The sequence below is a fragment of the Zeus faber genome, assembly GCF_960531495.2.
Source record: "Zeus faber genome assembly, chromosome: 3".
Taxonomy (NCBI): Eukaryota; Metazoa; Chordata; class Actinopteri; order Zeiformes; family Zeidae; genus Zeus; species Zeus faber.
In genome coordinates, this window is record NC_137190.1 from 12,827,666 (window position 1) to 12,845,253 (window position 17,588).

The window sequence follows — 17,588 nt, forward strand, 5'->3', positions numbered from 1 at the left end:
CGCAATCATTGTGTATTTATATGCATGTATGTGTGTGTGTATGTGTGTGTGTGTGTTCGTGCGTGCGTGCGTGTGTGCGTGCGTGTGTGCGAGAGAGAGAGAGAGAGAGAGAGTGTAAAGCTGCGACGGTCAGTGGGCTCGGCCTATATAAGGCTGTTCTATTCCTACTGCTTTTCCTCAGGGTGCACTACAATTGTCAATCACAAGACAATACATACCAGAGAGCTCAGCGCACGTGGCAAACGAGGACGTGCCGAACCCCCGGTGCCGAAGCGCTGACCGCTTCCGCCTTTCGCCTCCAAACGCCTCTCCATAAGGAGACGGCCGCTCAGTGCAACAAACCGCTTTCGTGTTTGGGGAGGAAGGCTGCCACTCGATAGCAGCCACATAAACCCACTTTAGGGCGCTGTCGCCCGTGTGACGGACGGACCCGGAATACCTTTTACTGCTGGGATTCCGATACTAGCGGGCGAGGAGAGGAAAATAAACCGCGGCTGCGACTACTGCTCACACCTACGACCCCTTTTTCCTGTTTGGAAGGGAGTGGTGTGTTATCTACAGGGGGTGTGTTATCTGTTCACAAGCGGATAATTAAACCCCAACATCAACTTCTAGTCTTTTAATTGGTTCGGTCCCGCCGGCTCCCCACCAGCATGCGATCCAGCGCTTGTTCGGGGGAAATGCCTTTTTGTTTCTGGTGCCGGGCGCATTGTTTTTGATGAGCCGCGCCGCGCGAGTTTTGGAAAGTGTGATGTGCTCTTGTGCCTATTTGTAGGCCGGCTATAAATAACCCGGCAGGCTACGCATGCTCCTGTTTGATTGGAAATTGCAGTGGCCCGAGCCCGTACCGAGGGGGGGGGTATCAGTCAAAGGACAAAAAGAAAACCTGTGAGTGGTGAGTCCACTTTTAAAGAGCTTTTAAGAGTCATTTAGCTGCTTGGTTTGGTGGGTTGTTTTTTTTGGGGGGGGGGGGGGGGGGTTTGAGGTCACATAGGGTCAAGTGTGGGAATCTGTGTTTTGGCAAAGCATCTCCTGTGTTTTCCAGATCCCGCTGTGTTCAGACAGCAGCGCCACGCACGGAAGCAGCCCTCATCCTGGTGTTTTGTGTTTTTCTTTTTCATGGACGTCTGTTGCTGTTCTTTCTAGTTTATTCTAATTACTTTTTAAACATCGAAGTTCGTTTGAATGTTTTTTTTTTTGTTTTTTTTAAGAGTCTCCCTCGACGCCCCTCTCCTTCTCTGCTCTCCACAGCCTCTCGGAGCGAGCGGAATACCAACTCGATAAAAGGATTGTATTTCACGCCGGGGCGCATTTCCCCTCCTCCCTCACCCCTCAAGCTCTCCTCTCGAAAAGTTTTTGGAACCGGCGCGAAACTTTATCCAGCGGAGAATGGGCTCCCGGAGGGTGATGACGCGCTCCTACTCGGCCGACGGGCGGTTTGGCTGTCACAATGGGGATGATGTCAGTACGAGTGGGCGGCCCGGCGGGCCCAGCTACCTGTCCAACGTGAGGCCAGAAAACAGGTAGAAACCCCCCCCCCCCCGAAATGTGTGGATTGCAGGTTGCAACGCTCACCATTTCCCCCCCGGTCGATTTACCTCGAGGGAGAAGCCAGAGTAGATTTTGAGCTCTAAAACCCTCCGTGCAACTAGTACAATAAGCACCTCACAGCCCGCACCGCGTTTCTGTTTGAGTTGATATTTACTCTTCAGCCATTTATCCAGGCTTGGAGGTTCTGTTAGAAATAATATGGCGCCTCTGGTTGGAAACAGTCCTTTTGTGACCAGTCGCGCACATGTTGTTCCTGTACATTTCCGCTTGCGTACATGTTGTTCATGTTGTTCCGCACGTACATTCTTCTTTGTGATCCATATGTCCTTTTGTGACCACTTGCGTACATTCGACTATATAAGGATCCAGGAAAGAAGGATCGGGGCTTCCAACTGAACTTGGTGATCCTCGAGGCCCACCAAGTTGTTCAGTTGTTGTAGAAAACCTTTCTAACCTGCTTTAATCAATAACTAAACTTCTGTTGATCAATTCAAGTATAACAATTACCTTCGAGGTTCTCCACGTGCTCGTTGATGGGTTGGAGCGTCAGTCAGGGGACGTAACACGACTTTAGGAGTTGGTCATATTTATTGTCAAGCAGAATCAAAAAGTGCAGCAGGCTCAGTTCACGAAGTCTGAGCCGAGCCCGGGCTCAGCCAAGTCTCGGCCCAGCCCGTGGAAGCCCCTGGAAGCCCCGATCCTTCTTTCCTGGATCCTTATATAGTCTAATGTATGCAAGTGGTCACAAAAGGACATATGGATCACAAAGAACAATGTACGTGCAGAACAAAATGAACATGTACCCAAGCAGAAAAGTACAGGAACAACATGTGCGCGCCTGGTCACAAAAGGACTGTTTCCAACCAGAGGCGCCATATTATTTCTAACAGTTCTTCAGTGAGTTTGTCACAGGCTCCACATCCCCCCGGCTTCTTTTGCCGAAACACAATAGTCGACAACTCCCCGGTGTTCTTAATGCGACGGCGGAGGGAAATTATTGCCTCAATGTCGTTGCTTTTATCCGACGGCAAGTTTATTGAAATGACCACGTCGGACTTTGTTGCCGGTGGTTTCGTCGGGTGCTCCGGCAACGGCAATGCCTATCGCACTAACTCAAAGGGGATGGCCATTTTAAGGCAACAGAGACGGCAATGTTGGTGTCAATAAATATAAAAGCTTATATGTTGGATGATGGTGATTAAAAACGTTGGTCCTCATCATTTATAGCTGCTCACAGCGGAACCTGCCTTTGCTGCTGAGAAACTTACCGCTCTGCTGCAGCTCCTCACTGGGCTTACATGCGGTGCAGTGGGGCAAAGCCTGACGGATGAAGCCACAGGCATTGACATGAACTGCTTTTAATGTGTGATGTCACCTTACTAACTGCTTGTGCGTCTCTATGTTGTTGTTTCTTGTGTCTGGTGAGCCCAGGACAATTTTCCACCCTGGCTGACAATAAAGATATAATTCTGTTCTATTCTTAAAACAATATGTCAAATCTCCTTTTAGAACACGGGAAACCCACATTACAGTCACACGTGTGTCGTTTTGAACAGTAAAACGGCATTTCTATTTGGAAGTTATTTTTGCAACATCCAACGGAAGCGATGCAGCTTCCTGTTTCCAGTCTCTCATGTTGGCACGGATGCAGCCAAACGAGAGGACTTGCAGTGCAGTCGTCAACGAAGCTGTGTCCGACGAACCTGATAAAACGCACGGTTTTCGAAAAAATAAATAAAATTGTGAACTTATATCCTTTCAGGCACAGACAAATGTTTCACAAAAACAAAGCCAAACTATACATCTCGTTTGCCTTAAGCTGCCATTCTCCCGAGTGTTTTATTTAGTTTTCTTTTCCTACTCACAAGACATTAACATTGCAATCCAACGGCGTTACACGAATGTGACGCTGTGCATTACTCGAACCATCTAAATATCATTACATTAGCCGAACGTGCAACTTTTTTTCCCGCCGTAACATGTTGTGCTTAATGGTGGATATTATGCAACGGAGCGCAGCGGTATCCTTAAACTGTGCACTGACCCAGGACTAAAATCATAAGACCCAAGATAATGTACAAGCACCCAGAGCGAGGGCTTCCATAAGCATGCCACTAATAATCAATTCATGTTTTCTTCCTTAATGAATGTTTACATCTTAATGGTTTAATAGATCTGTATTGACTGTGTTATGTATCTGCTTGTGTCCACTTTGTGTCAATTAAAGTCATGCGCGGACCAAAAGAGCAGGTTTACATACATATAAAAAAAAACGAGTCATAGTCTGTCTGACGTGTACTTTCAATCCTGGTCCTCCATCACGATGTTTTATCAGAACCAGAATCAAAATCCGGCTTTATCGGCCAACTGCGATTACACAGACAAGGGATCCAACGTGGGTTTTTGGTGACTCTCAGTACGTATAGAATAAACAGTTAAGTGTAAAAAAAATAAAATGCAAAATTGAAGATAAATATTTGCACACACACATTTGTACAGAGTTCCTTTTTTTGGGGGTTTGAGCAATAGACTGAACATGGTTTGTTACTTGGATTATCGAGAAGCAGTATTGCAATTGAGTGCTGTGCCACAGTTTCCCATTTTTTTTAAACATATAAAGAACGGAAATCAATTTAGACTGTACAGTCCACCGGGGTAATACGTGTTGACGAATGAGTGAACGAATGAGACCCCATTGTCCACTTCCATGCACTGTGCCTGATGACCTGCTTCCATCTGCTTCCTCTTTGCGTCGCCGTCCCAGGTATTCACAGTACAGGCCGACAAGGTAGCGCATGACGTCTGCTCCCGACACCGTTTGAATTAACCACAACAACAGTACTGTGAAGGACTTAATCACATGCGCTGCGGCTGACGAAACTGACACTGAGTGATCTAGATCAGTCGTTCTCAACGTGGGCTTCGGGACCCCCCCGCCCAGGAGACCCTTCAAGAGGTCCCAGGTGGTCCCCTGCAAAGTTATTAATTTGTTAAACTTCCAACCTATATTTCAAGTTTCACTGTAATCTCGGTCACTGTAATGTACATTATACAGGTGTGGACGTTTGGATTTAATCATATCCAATAAAAAATCTTCTCAGATTGTCGTCTCAGAGACAAAATCTTGTCAAACTCCAACACCGTAGAGTGTATTCAATTCACGGTCCTTGATGTGAAAAAGGTTGAGAATCACTGATCGAGATGAAAGATTAGAAGTCGTATATATATGTTATGGACATATCAAGAGGAATTATTGTTTTTTGTTTCTCTGAAGCAGTGACGTCAAAGTTTCAGTCTAATTTTGAAGAAGTTGGTCGAAACGGAAACTTGGCAACTTCCAAGCTAACTGTGACTTTTTAAACTCACTTTTTTTTTTTATCTAAAGAGGAAAATAAATGTCCTATGCTTTTATCAGAACTAGTTCAAGTAAACCAGTTCAAGTTTAACTATTTGGATTTTTTTGTATTTATTAATAAATTTATTTCTCATCAATTTTAATTTTTTTTTAAAATTCATTATTTATTTATTTATTAATTTGTTTGTTTGTTTGTTTGTTTGTTTATTCACAGAACTCTAAACTCCCCCTTTCCCACTACACTCCCGCACTTTGATACCCGTGATGTACTCCTACTTACCCAGTGTATGTCCCTGTAAACAGAAGGTGTCTTAATGCCTCTTCTTGTGGCGTTGTGGCCGACCCGCTGAACTCTTTTCCAGGAGCACGCTCTGCAGCGTGATGGCTCTTCTCACGGAGGAGACGCAGCCGACCTTCGAGACGACCCTGAAGTCCAAAGCCGTGTCGGACAACTGCAACGTCAAGTTCACCTGTGTCGTTACAGGTAGACTCCGCCCAAAACCCCAGGGAAGCCTTTACTGGCTAACCTGGTATAACATGGTATAATGCCCTCTGAAAGCTTCATCAGGATATTTATAGTACACAGGTACTTTAGATACAGACAAAATACACGGCGCGTACTGATATCGAGTTCAAGTACCGGTCTGTGTTGTCCTACAATTTGAAGTGTTTTTTATCAAGAGTCAATTTAAGATATTCAAAGGTTTGAGGCAGTGGTTTTCCTTTACACTATTCAAATGCACCATAACTCTACCTTATAAAGATTAGTTTTAGTAACAAATGTTTGACCTTCCTCAAGATTGTAATTGTAAAGTGTGGTTTAAGGAACCTTCTGCATAAAAAATTACTGTATTTTCTTTTATTGCCATTTTGTTCACAATAGTTTGAAATTTGAAAGTGACTATTTGGCACTTTTATATGAATCTCACCAATTGTTGTATCGTCAATGTTATTATTTCCTCATGTCTTTGCTTGTTTTTTAGGTTACCCCATCCCTGAAATTACTTGGTACAAAGACGACATGCAGTTAGACCGATACTGTGGCCTGCCCAAGTACCAGATATTCCGCAATGGACAGAACCATTCCCTGCACATTTACAAGTCAGTGTGTTTTTAAACCGTTTTTTTTCATGCCGCTTTGGAGACGCACAGTACGTTGTATGAAACTGTTATTATTTCCATCAATAGTTCCATCCCTGAGTCTAAAGTCGCGTTTTTCCTCTCAGCTGCACCGTGGACGATGCGGCGATCTACCAGGCGTCCGCCAGCAACAGCAAAGGCATCGTGTCCTGCTCGGGGGTGTTGGAAGTGGGAGTTATGAGCGAGTACAAGATCCACCAGAGGTACTTCGACAAGCTGAAACAGAAAGCCGAGAGCAGACGCAGGGAGCTGGAGCGGAAGGAGAACCAGGGGCCCGGGTGGCAGGGGGACCCGAGAAACGTCAGCCCAGACCGCTCTCAGAGGAAGCGCCGGTCCTCGACGGGGCCGCAGCTCGGCGGCCCCGCCCCGCACGTCCGCCTCCAGGACGCGGGGCCCGAAGACATCCGCGAGGCCCCGAAGGCTGCGGCCGAGGCCGGGCCCAGGTTGCGGGGTTCTGCTGCGGGGCCGGCAGCGGCGGTGGAGGCGGCGGCTGAGGGTGAGAAACCCGCCCTCACCCCTCGCCCCGGAACGGCCGACCCCGTCGTCAACGGAAAGGCCGCAGATGAAAATGCCAGCAACGGCCTCATGTACATGTACGACTCGGCGCAGAAGGCCTTCACCGCGCGCCAACCTAAAACCCCCTTTACCAAGAAGATAAAGATCTCAAACGGCGCCGAGAGCGCGAAGGTCGAAACCCCGGTGGAGAAGGCGTTTGGCAACGAGGAGGCCAGCGTGGCCCCGGCTCCCCCGGCAGGGTCGCTGTTCGACCCCCAGGGACCTTTCCCAGAGCTCATGGAGGTGGAGAGCGCTGCTCAAGCTCCGACTTCGCATTCGGACCCCGCAGAAAGACGCCGGAGCGCCTTGACCGAGGCTGTCAATGAAACACCTTCAGAGGAAGAGAAGATGTGTTTCGACGGAAATGTAGAAGTGTTTTCCCAAAAGGAAAAGCCCGTCCCGACCGGATCGAGCTCCATGAACAATTCCCACGCGCCTCTCCTCTCCCACTCCCCTAAAAACCGCCCCACGTCCCAAACCGAACGTAAACAAGACGACGGCATTCGGGAGAGGCTTGGAGATGGAGATAGAGAGGAAACCTTTGATTTGTTGCTCCCGAAACCGCGCGCTACCTCGATAGAACTGCTGGCAGGTCATGCAGCGACACCTCAGCGGCCGCCAGGCGACATGGAGCAAGGAGACACCACGAGAACGCGGCGGAAGGAAGACGCCGCAGCCATGGCCGCCGATGAGGAATCGACGGAGAGCGAAACCCAACTCCAGATTCCGAACGATACGTCCCGTATGTGCGAGGCTGTGAACGCGGCCGCGGAGTCGACAGCGGCGGGTCGCCGGCCCCCCAGCCCGCCGGCTTCGAGGCCTCACAGAGCGCTGGGTCCGGCGGCGGAGAGCGGGGAAGCCTTCCCTCGGCGCCTGCGCGACCAGACCCGAGGTAAAGAGTCCGAGAAGGGAAGGAGCCGCGGCCCGAAGAGGAATGCGCCTGTGCCGCAGCCGCCGCACCCGCCGCAGCCGGCCGCGGTGAGCGACCCCCTTGGTTTCATGAGCTCATGATTGCTTTGCATTTGCAACACAGGCCAGATCAGTAACACAGTCGTCCGGCGGCTATTTATAGCCCGTGCAAGTATGTCCCGCCGAAGAATGACACAAACACTGAGGAAGACAACAGGTCGCGGGGTTTTGGCCACGCCTCGGCCGACACGAGGGCATAAAAGGAAGATGTCAGACGGTAGATTCGTGGTGTTAATAATTTGGTGCCGTCTTATCTAAGGTCTTATATAATACGCTCCCTTTATAGAGAATTTGGCGATCAGCGGATTTGACAGCACTGTGCTTTGAGCGAGAAAGCGGCCCCTAAATGAGGAGCGAAAAAGATGATTGGATAATTGTTCATGAATGCTAAGCTTCGTGCTCATGATGCCTCCATAACGCCTCTGTTCAAAAAGATTTTGAGTCACGGCACAATCTACACTTCACAAACCCATATGAAGTGCGTTTGATATTAATAGGACAAACCCTTCCGTCGTCCATGTTTTATATAACTGAAGTCTGACCCCTGCTGATAAAGTTCTGTAAAAAGGTTCCTTCGGGTGGGGGTTGGGGGGTGGGGGCTCGTAAATGTGGTCGCATGACGTAACTTTAAATTTTAGATCGGCGTTCAAATTCTTCGATAACAAAGGCCCGTTCGTTGCTTATGCAATGACGGACCCAGACACGCAGATGCCAGAGTAGACAGAGCAGAGCAGGGCGGCTGAAGCACCTCTTAAAATTATCTACATTCCACTGTGGCTACACCAGCACTTTAAATAGACTTTTCCGTACGTTTGGCCATTTAAGAGTCCTGTGTACTATCTTACCGTTACACATACGTATATGCAGACATTATGCTGCAATAAGGCTGTTCATTTTTTATCACCCATTCATAATTCTGTTCAACATTACCAATTGTATTTTGTGCTATGGTAAATACAGTGGTTGTATATTAACATGCATATTTTATATTGCATATTAACATGCTTGGACATTCCCTCAAAAAGCCTATTGCATGCTATGGTGTACCTTTAAAGTGCATGCAGTAATGTACAGTACATTTAAAAATATACAAAACAATAGTACCTGAGGAAAACCTTTGTGGTTTTGTCATATTTGTGCTGCTTTTGTGTCTGCCACCGATCTTCTTACCCACACCTATGTGGCCTCAGTATGACCTTACAATTGATCACGTGTCGATTTTTAACAGACGTGTAATGAAGAAATTCCCTATTACATGGTGTTGAAAAAACCCTGGGACATTTTGTTTAACACCTCCAGGAGAAGACAACCTGGCCAGGGGCCCCCCGGCCATTGGAGTTTGAGACCTCCCCTATAGACTCTTATCTGGGTTCCTGGTTTGGCAAAAAATCTTTAGCCTTCTTAAAATAATGCACAAATTCCTGGGTGTATGTCCTTGTTTTTATTGTGCTTTTTGGGCTGTTGGTCTGATTTTGTCTAAATGACACACGCTCACCCATGTCCGGCATTGCCCTGGGATAAGGGAATACTGTGAGTATTTCCAGCGTGGAAACCTCTGTGTGTTTTGTGTCTCAAGGTCACGCAGGCCCGTGCACGGCGGGGCAGGAGCAATGCAGCCGTCGACCTCGGAGCGCCGCCACCGACCCGATCTGAGCCGGACACACGAGCCCGACGGAGGACGCCGTCAGAAGAAGAGGCCCCGGCAGATGGCGGCGAGAGCCCGGCTTTGCACGGCCCTGCCCTCGCAATGTCTGGCGACGGGACACGGGGCACATGGGATCATTCCGGGGGATCAGATGAAAGCCGTACGGCCCTTTTTACGGACCCGCAAACCTTCCCCCGGGAAAGTGGCAGTGATGGCGAGAGCGCCTCGGGGTGTAGTGTTTCCCCCGCGATCGAGCCCAGTCAAGTTGAGTTAGCTGTAAAAACAGTCGAGGGGTTGGAGACGGCGGTGGACAAAAAGTCAAAGGGTCATGAGGGAGGTAAAGTGCAAGTTCGGGGGGCCGGTCTGGCTCCGGACGAAAGGAAAGCTGAAATGGACACAGAGGCGGTGCCACTTGAGGGAACCGGTAACGATGAAAGACAAAAGGAACGTTTTGAAGATGTAGTTCGTACGGAAAGTGAGAAGGAACCTGCGCGTGAAGGGGAGGGGGAGACTCGTCCGACGTCACCAAAACCAGATGTGACTTTTGGGACTTTTCCAGGGACAGAGGATCCAGAAAACGTCACCACGAGCATATCTCAGCAGCAAATAAAAGGCTTTAAAGAGGTCCCAAAATCTGCGTTTAAAGTCGTATCAGTTGCAGAACTCGTGAGAGCACAGATCGAGGCCCTCGACGTAACGATATCTAATTCATTGAACTGCGATTCGTCGATCTCTGTCGGGGGTCCGCAGGTTCCTACTGCGACAGAAATAGAGACTGATAATGAGAAACGCCCAGAACTAGGAAAACCCGTCAGGGAGCTCGAACTGGAAAGGAAGAGGACAGCACTTGGGAGAAAAGCGGAAACAAATCTCAGTGTCAGTTCTGTTCCAAACTCGAAGAAAAAACATCCTGAATGCCGCCATAGAATAAATACAACTGAGCGTGAACCAACGCCATCTCTAAATCCCACATCGTCAGCTGAGGATGTCATCCCTCCTATTTCCGGCAAAGACACAGGAAATTTTTTAGGCACCGTAAAACCTTCTGGCGGTATGGAAAGTCATGGTGCTGTGGACACTGGCCAGGAAAGTGGAACGTCAGCTACTCTCACAATAAAAGAGGATCCTAAAACAATACAACTAGAACTATGTTCTAATACGACCAATTCAAACGTCCAAAGTCCAAACCCACGTGTAATTATCACAGAAGAAAACAAGGAATCTCTGTCGAGTCCAGAAACCGGAATGGATTCCTTGGCCTCGTTCTGTGCAAAGGTTACCAGGGAAGACACTACGATGTCGACTGTAGAGCACGACGATGCAAAATACATTCCCGGCACGGATCCCGGAGTTGAACCGAATTTGGCCCCGGAAATGAAACCCAGTGGTGAAACCCATTTGAATGGGACACCGACGTTGTCCATGGCGTGTTTGGAGGAGCTGATAAAACCTGCGCCATCCAGCAGCGGTGGAGAGGGGAACACCCCTCCTGTTGTTCCTCAGAACAATTTTTCGACAGTTGAGGAGTCTCCAGCGGCGCTCCCAAACCAGGAAGCGCCGGCCGACGACGCCTCGTCCCCGATCTTGTCCGCCACGCCGCAAGAGCTGGCCTCCGGGGCCCGTCGCAAAATCTTCACCTCGAGGCCCAAAACGGAGGACGGTCCGGCCCCGAACGCGCCCGAAACCCAACCTCAGAAGGAGGAAGCCCCCCCCAAGCCCAGCCGGCTTTCCCCGGGCCCGGGGACCCCCTCCGGACCTCCGGGTCCCACCCAGAGCTCCCCGTCGCTCCAGCCCAGGAGTCAGCGGCGCTCCCCGCTCCCCAGCAGGAAGACGGTGCCGGCGCCGGAGACGAAGGAACCTGCGAGGTCCACCCAAACCCCCAGGAGTGAGGACGGGAAGCCTCTGGAGAAAGACAAGAGTAACCCATTCAAAGGTAAAATAACTTATATATTGATAATAAACAATGAACAATTTAAAGCGTTAATGCAAGAGTCCCTTTTATAAGTGGTGTTCAAACTTTATTTCCCCCTCCCTAGGATTTCAAGGACTTGGAAAAAATGTCCTCCCGAAAAGTAAAGATAAAAAAAAATTGTCACACGCAAACTAACGTAGTTTATAGTTAACCAGGTCGAACGTCATGTTAATTTGTGGTTTTTATTGCCTATTAAAACAGGCTGAATTGGACAGAAAGAGAAATTATAATCATCAGAACAAATAGTGCAAAATAAATTTAATATGAACAAATTTGATAATTTTAAACATAAACTATTATCCTATTGGATTTAGGAATTTTAAATTAAAAAAAAAACACATTTCCTGAAATGTAATTTGTGATGTACAATTGCTGAAAATATATATCCAATTCCTACTTTCCTACTTTATTTTTCTGTTATGTTTCCTTTGAGGCTTTTGACTTTTCTGCTACATTTCAAAGCAAATATCGATACTTTTTACTTTTTACTCGACTACATTCCACTGTTGCATTATTATTATTTTGTTTTTAAGAAGAAATGAAATGAGTAGGTACATATCAAAAGCAAACCGAATCAGTAAAACATGAACATTCTTCTGCAGAAGAATAATTATATTAGTTATACTAGTTATACTAGTTATATTAAGTTATATATGACTAAGTAAATTTACTTTTGATACTTCAAGTAAATTTAAAGTATAGTACTCATACACTTTTACTTGGGTAGAAATGTCAATGTGGTGCTTTCACTTTTTACCTGAGTATAATTCTGTGTCTGGGTATTTGTCTCTGACACTAGCTCCGTAGCTGGTGTTGTGTTTGCAGTCATGAAGCAAAAAATAATAATAATAAAAAAATAAAATAAAATAAAATAATAATAAGAAGCCGCTGGATTTCCTTTGGCTGAGCTTGAATGGGAAGTACCTCCTACAGCATCGGGAGCCTGGTGCTTGTTTGTTTTGGCGCTGCTCGCCAGGGGAGATTAACCATGATCGGCAGAGCTGATACATGAGGCGCGCGATGCAGGAGGGGGAAACCGGAAACGTAACGGAGTGTATGCGCGGTGACCCACTCGTGTCCCCCATGGGCCACCCTCTCTCCCCCCCTCCAGCTCCTCAGGTCATCCGTAAGATCCGGGGGGAGTCCTTCTCAGACACCTCGGGACACCTGAAGCTGTGGTGCCAGTTTTTCAACGTTCTGAGCGACTCTACCATCAGATGGTTCCGAGATCAGGTGGAGATCGCTGAGGTTAAGAGAAGGTAAATCCTTAAAAAACAAAAAGGCCCCATACTGTACGATGAAAGTGAAAGTGAAGATTCTGCTGTCTTTTTTCTATTATGTTTGCATTTGCATTTCTCTTTTTACTTCATTGTGTACTGTATGTTTGGAAACAACTTCAGTGGTATTGTAGATATTTCTTTTAGGGTTTTGTTGTATTTTGGTTGATTATTGCCTTGTTGGCGGGTTTTGGGGATCCCAATAAAAATTAAGAAAAATAAAATATAATTAGGAAAAAGGCCCTGAAGCCAAGTGGGAAATTAGATCTTCATGTCTGTAAAAAAAAGCTTTTTAGCTTCTCGAAGCTGCTGATAATTTAGCAAATATAAATGATTCACCTTTAAATGTTAAATATTATCCTATTCTTAAATATCTTTGTAGAGGTAATGATTAAAAAATATATAAAATATTGATTACATACAGCGAATCAAATTATCTTTACAATGTCAAATGGTGATATTTGTATTTTGTGAAAAAAATCAAATATGTTAATACGTAAAAACCCATTTAATGAAATACAGTCCCTGTGGTTCCTCAGGTTCATATGCCAAAACGTTTTTTAATCTTCTGTGAAATCAGAAATATGTAAATGAATGTCAGTGTCTGTGTTTTCCAGGGGAGGAGATGAGACGCAGGTTAACCTGGCCATCGTTCAAGCCTCCAGCAGAGACTGTGGGCTTTACGGATGCAGGATCACAAATGAACACGGGACCGACTCCACGGATTTCTTACTGAGCATGGAGAGTAGGCACTAAATTATCATATATTTAAATACTTAAACAATAAGACTAATATTTCGATATTTGATAGTGCTCCACACGTATGATTGCACCAATGAACGCTTTCTTTCTTCGCATTAGCACTCGCCGGGATGTTTCTGCGTGAGGATGTCGGCGGTGAGATGAGATTTATTTGGCAACAACATTTGCCTTCTAGCGAAGCGTGAAAGTATGATCTGGTTGATTTATTTTTAAATTTTTTCTCTCCCTCTTCTAATCCCTCTCCCCATCCGCAGCGGGGGAAGAGATAGAGATGACGCCCTTCCTGCTCACCAAGGGTCTGGCCGACGCCGGCGTCTGGGGCAGCAAGTTCTTCGGCCGCGTGGTGATGCACGAGTCCCGCATCGGCACAGGGCGCTCGCACAAGACCCGCAGGGCCAAGGTGGTGTACGGCCTGGAGCCCGTCTTCGAGTCGGGGACCGCGTGCGTCGTCAAGGTCCGCGACCCCATCTGGTACGGGGGCAAAGGAGAGGGCCACCTCGTGGAGAGGAACCTGGACATGTCGCGTCAGGCGAGTGGTACGCCGCAATTTAGTTTCTTCCCCTGCCTCGGGGGGAGTATACGGAGCCAGGGGTCAGCGGAAGGAAAACAGAAGGATGACCGTGTTTTTAAGAGCGGGTTTCCGTCTGACAGGACGGTGACAGGCGGTCAGAGAAAGGGTCCGGGATGTAGGGTATTATAGCACAACGGAACACTATTGACACACACACATCACAACAACATCCACAAGGCTGTGATTTCATCTGACATTTTCAACATCGTATTTCACGCAGCAATCTTGGAAATCCAGTGGTAAGGTGAATCGGTGTCACGCCGGCGTGATTACAGTACCAATGGGGGAAAAAAAAAAAAAAAAAATAGCGTAGGTTGTGTTTATATCTTGACTGGCTTCTCTCCCGTTTCCTCCACAAACAGAAATGCAGGATTCAGAATCTGGCTCGGGAATACTGCAAGATATTCTCCGCGGAGGCGAGAGTGATTGAGAACTTTGGCCCGTCCCTCGAGTGAGTGCGATCCGGTCCGTCCGTCCCTAATGCAACTACCAATGTCAAAAACAAAAACAACAAAAAAAGCGATAACGGTACACCCCGTCGGATTTGTCACAGGATCATCCCGGTCTACTTGATGTACCGGCCGGCGAACACCGTGCCCTACGCCACGGTGGAGGCCGACCTGGACGGAGTGTATCTGAAATACTCCCAGCTGACGGACGCCGACGGGCTGGTGGTGAGGGCGGGGTCGCAGGTGGAGCAGAGGTGCTGCGCCCTGCAGCACTGGATCCACCAGTGGACCAGCGGGAACCTGCTGCTCACGCAGCTGGAGGGTAGGGGACACACCGAAATACGCTATTTAAGTCTGTGGCACTGTTGAGTGTTTTTAAGCAGCTCCTGAAAATCCACTTTTATCGATTAGCCTTTTTCTTTATTTATTGATTTATTTTTATAAAGCCTCACTTTTGTTTTATTGTGGTTCTTACTTTGCGGATTCATACTCTGTCTTCTTTTATTACATTTTATTACATTTTTATATTAAATTTTTATTTTGTCATTTCTTTAAATAATTTATTAAAAAAACATGTATTTCTTTGAATTGTGTTTCTGCAGCATGTTTAAAAAAGAGCTATACACATAAAGATTTACTGACATTGAGACAGTTGCAAGAAGAAAGCGGTTTTAAAGGTTTCGCACTATATACCGTATGTCTGTCCATAATAATGGACCTTTTTATATTCATGCCTCGAATTATGATAAGACGAGGCAAGTTCATTTGCACAGCACATTTCCTACACAAGGGCAATTGAAAGTGCTTCACATGAGGCATAAAACACATTATATAAAAGCAAAGAATATAGGCTTACATGGTAAAACCCACCTCCACAAAAGAATAGCTAACATAATTGATTTTGACTGAGGGCGTTTTGTACGTGGTCAATTAAAAACATGATTTGGTTAAAAAAAATTGGAATTTCTTAGATTTTGCACTGGAAATAAAATAGTGCTGTTTTTCAAATCTCCGTAATCCTTTTGTTCTGTGTGTGGCTCTTTTGCAGGTGTGGAAAACAAGCTCACCAATGTTGGCATTTCAGTGAAATCCTCAGGGTTGGTACCTTGTATTTTGTATCTTGTCCGAATGTTCGTACTGGCATTAGAAAACAGCTGCGCACGGGGACAGCGGTTTCACACATAGTCATTTACACTGATGATATTTAAACGTTTGGTTGTACATCGCTGCAGGTATCAGGGTCTGTCCACGCTGGGAAACCCCAGAGTCTTCGAGCAGTTCCTGTCCCAGCACCAGTGCAACTACTACTGTGGTCTGCTGGGCCTGAGGTCCCTGAAGACCACCGACTCTCTGCAGGCTCCGTCCAAATCCAGAGGCTCCAAAAGCCCCTCGCTCCAGCGCAAGATGGCGGCCGGCTCCCACAGCCCTCAGACCACCAGGAAAGCCGCCGTGAGCCCGAGGCCGCCGAGGAGATCCCCGGAATCAGAGCAGGATGGCGCCAGGGACCCGATGAAGCAAAAAGCCGCCGCCGCCGTCCCGACATCGCCAAGATAATGTGGAAGTGCCGCCTCTCAGCCGGAGCCGGCGGTCGATCTTCTTATCAATGGAATCCCGAGGCAGACTTTCCAATTTTGAGATTTTGAGATGAGAGCAGCTCCAAGGCGGAGGTCCGGTCGTACCTCTCTACTCACCGCCGTGACACATTCAGACCCTAGGGAGAAGCCAGGTTGAGGTCAAATACACAGGAGAAACCAACGACTAAACTGACGAAAAATGGTCTCGGCAATGGGACCTCTGATCTCTAAGAATGTATTTCAAATGGAAGTTTAGCTCCAGTCCAGAGTCAGATCTGCACCATTTGAGAACATTACACCAATGAAGGAAGTCGACTCCTTGTTCATTACAAATAATATGTTTACCGTGATAAAGTAGTGTGCTGTGGTACCTTCTTAAAAATCTCCCCAACCAGCACATTAAAGTACACCCTCTGGTCCCTTAGGACCAAATACTGGTGCCAGTGGAAGTGGCTCTAATACTACACCTTCCCTTCCCTCGTGTACCGTTGTTGTACTTTACATGGATGTCGAGATCCAAAGAATTCCATTTCAGGGTAGGGTCAAAAGTGGTGATCCTCGTTTACACTCAGATCAATGCATATAGGTATAGCACGGTTATCTGAATATCGATCCTCCGAAACAAAAGTTTACAATGTGTTTTGGAAAACAAAACAAGCAGAAACTACGACGCATGAGCCTGAAGAGACGGTGAAAAATGATTTTAAAAAGTACATAATAACAACTTCATTCAAAATGCAACATGACTAAAAAGCAAGGTACATACATAAATTCAGGTCCTTCATATGACAGCGTAGACAGGGGCGGATGGTGCAATATGCATTTTAACAATGTTACAGGGCTTATCTGCAATGCACCATGCTGCATCCGGACGCTTATAACGGTAGAAAAATAAAAGATGCTGATGCTGGTGCCTTGTTTATTTGGAGGGGCATGCAATGTTCACTTCAAGTGGTTCTTAATGGCGCCGGGGGCTTGGGCCGCAGACGTCTCGAGTGGCCGAGTCACGTATCAAAGGCTTTCCATCTCGACTCGGCTTCACTCACCGAGCGATCGATGAATATCTCGCTGTTATCATACTGACCCCCGCGAATGCCAGGCGGAGGAACGGAATTCAATTCCCGTCACGCCGCCACGCCGCCGCTGTTTTTCGAACCTGTGCCCGATCCGCCAAACCTCCATCATTAAAATATGATACATCAGCAAACTTTACATTGTGTTTTATTCCTGCCGACCTCACAGGCTTCGCAAGCGTTGGAGGGGGGAGTTTCAGGCCTCTCTACTTTGTTATGAAGTCCGGGACCAGGGAAACAACCCCCCCTGAAAAAAACACTTTTTTGGGGGGAACCAGAAATGTATTGGAGATTTAAAAATATGTTACCAAAATTAGGCGATAAACACACACGCGCACGCACGCACGCACGCACGCACACACACACGTACAGGCCACGCGCACACGCGCGCACACACACACACACACATATAGAGACTACATTCAACATTCAATCACCCTCCTGCCACTTCTTCTATTATAGTGAACATCAATAGACATTCAATAGGTTACGGTTAGGGTTAGGGGTTAGGGTTAGGGTTGGGGTTACAGCAAATACACTGTATAAACTACATTTTTCGGTATGTAAGGTCTGATCATTAAATGAATAAATGACTCACTCACACTCCGATTGAATTAATCTGGAATATTCTTATCAAGAGCGGAGATTGCTCACAGCGGGAAGACACAAGAGAGGGTTTAATCCGACAGTTCACT

General features: G+C 47.0%; 1 protein-coding gene across 5 annotated transcripts; it reads left to right on the top strand.

Annotated features, from left to right (window-relative positions):
* Positions 1-366: 366 nt before the first annotated feature.
* alpk3b (alpha-kinase 3b) lies at positions 367-17,017 on the top strand. Of its 5 annotated transcripts, XM_079997597.1 has the most exons (16): positions 367-895; positions 1,046-1,097; positions 1,252-1,523; positions 4,316-4,339; positions 5,269-5,390; positions 5,890-6,007; positions 6,133-7,579; positions 9,147-11,148; positions 12,299-12,446; positions 13,082-13,209; positions 13,326-13,361; positions 13,481-13,755; positions 14,160-14,248; positions 14,351-14,568; positions 15,295-15,343; positions 15,479-17,017. In XM_079997597.1, the coding sequence occupies exons 3-16, from the start codon at positions 1,390-1,392 to the stop codon at positions 15,798-15,800; spliced, it is 5,112 nt and encodes a 1,703-aa protein (XP_079853723.1). In that variant the 5' UTR covers positions 367-895; positions 1,046-1,097; positions 1,252-1,389; the 3' UTR covers positions 15,801-17,017. The 5 variants fall into 5 exon arrangements, with proteins under 5 accessions (XP_079853723.1, XP_079853721.1, XP_079853725.1 ...); XM_079997595.1 differs by lacking the exon at positions 1,046-1,097; XM_079997598.1 differs by lacking the exon at positions 1,046-1,097 and having other exon boundaries at positions 876-888.
* Positions 17,018-17,588: the final 571 nt, after the last annotated feature.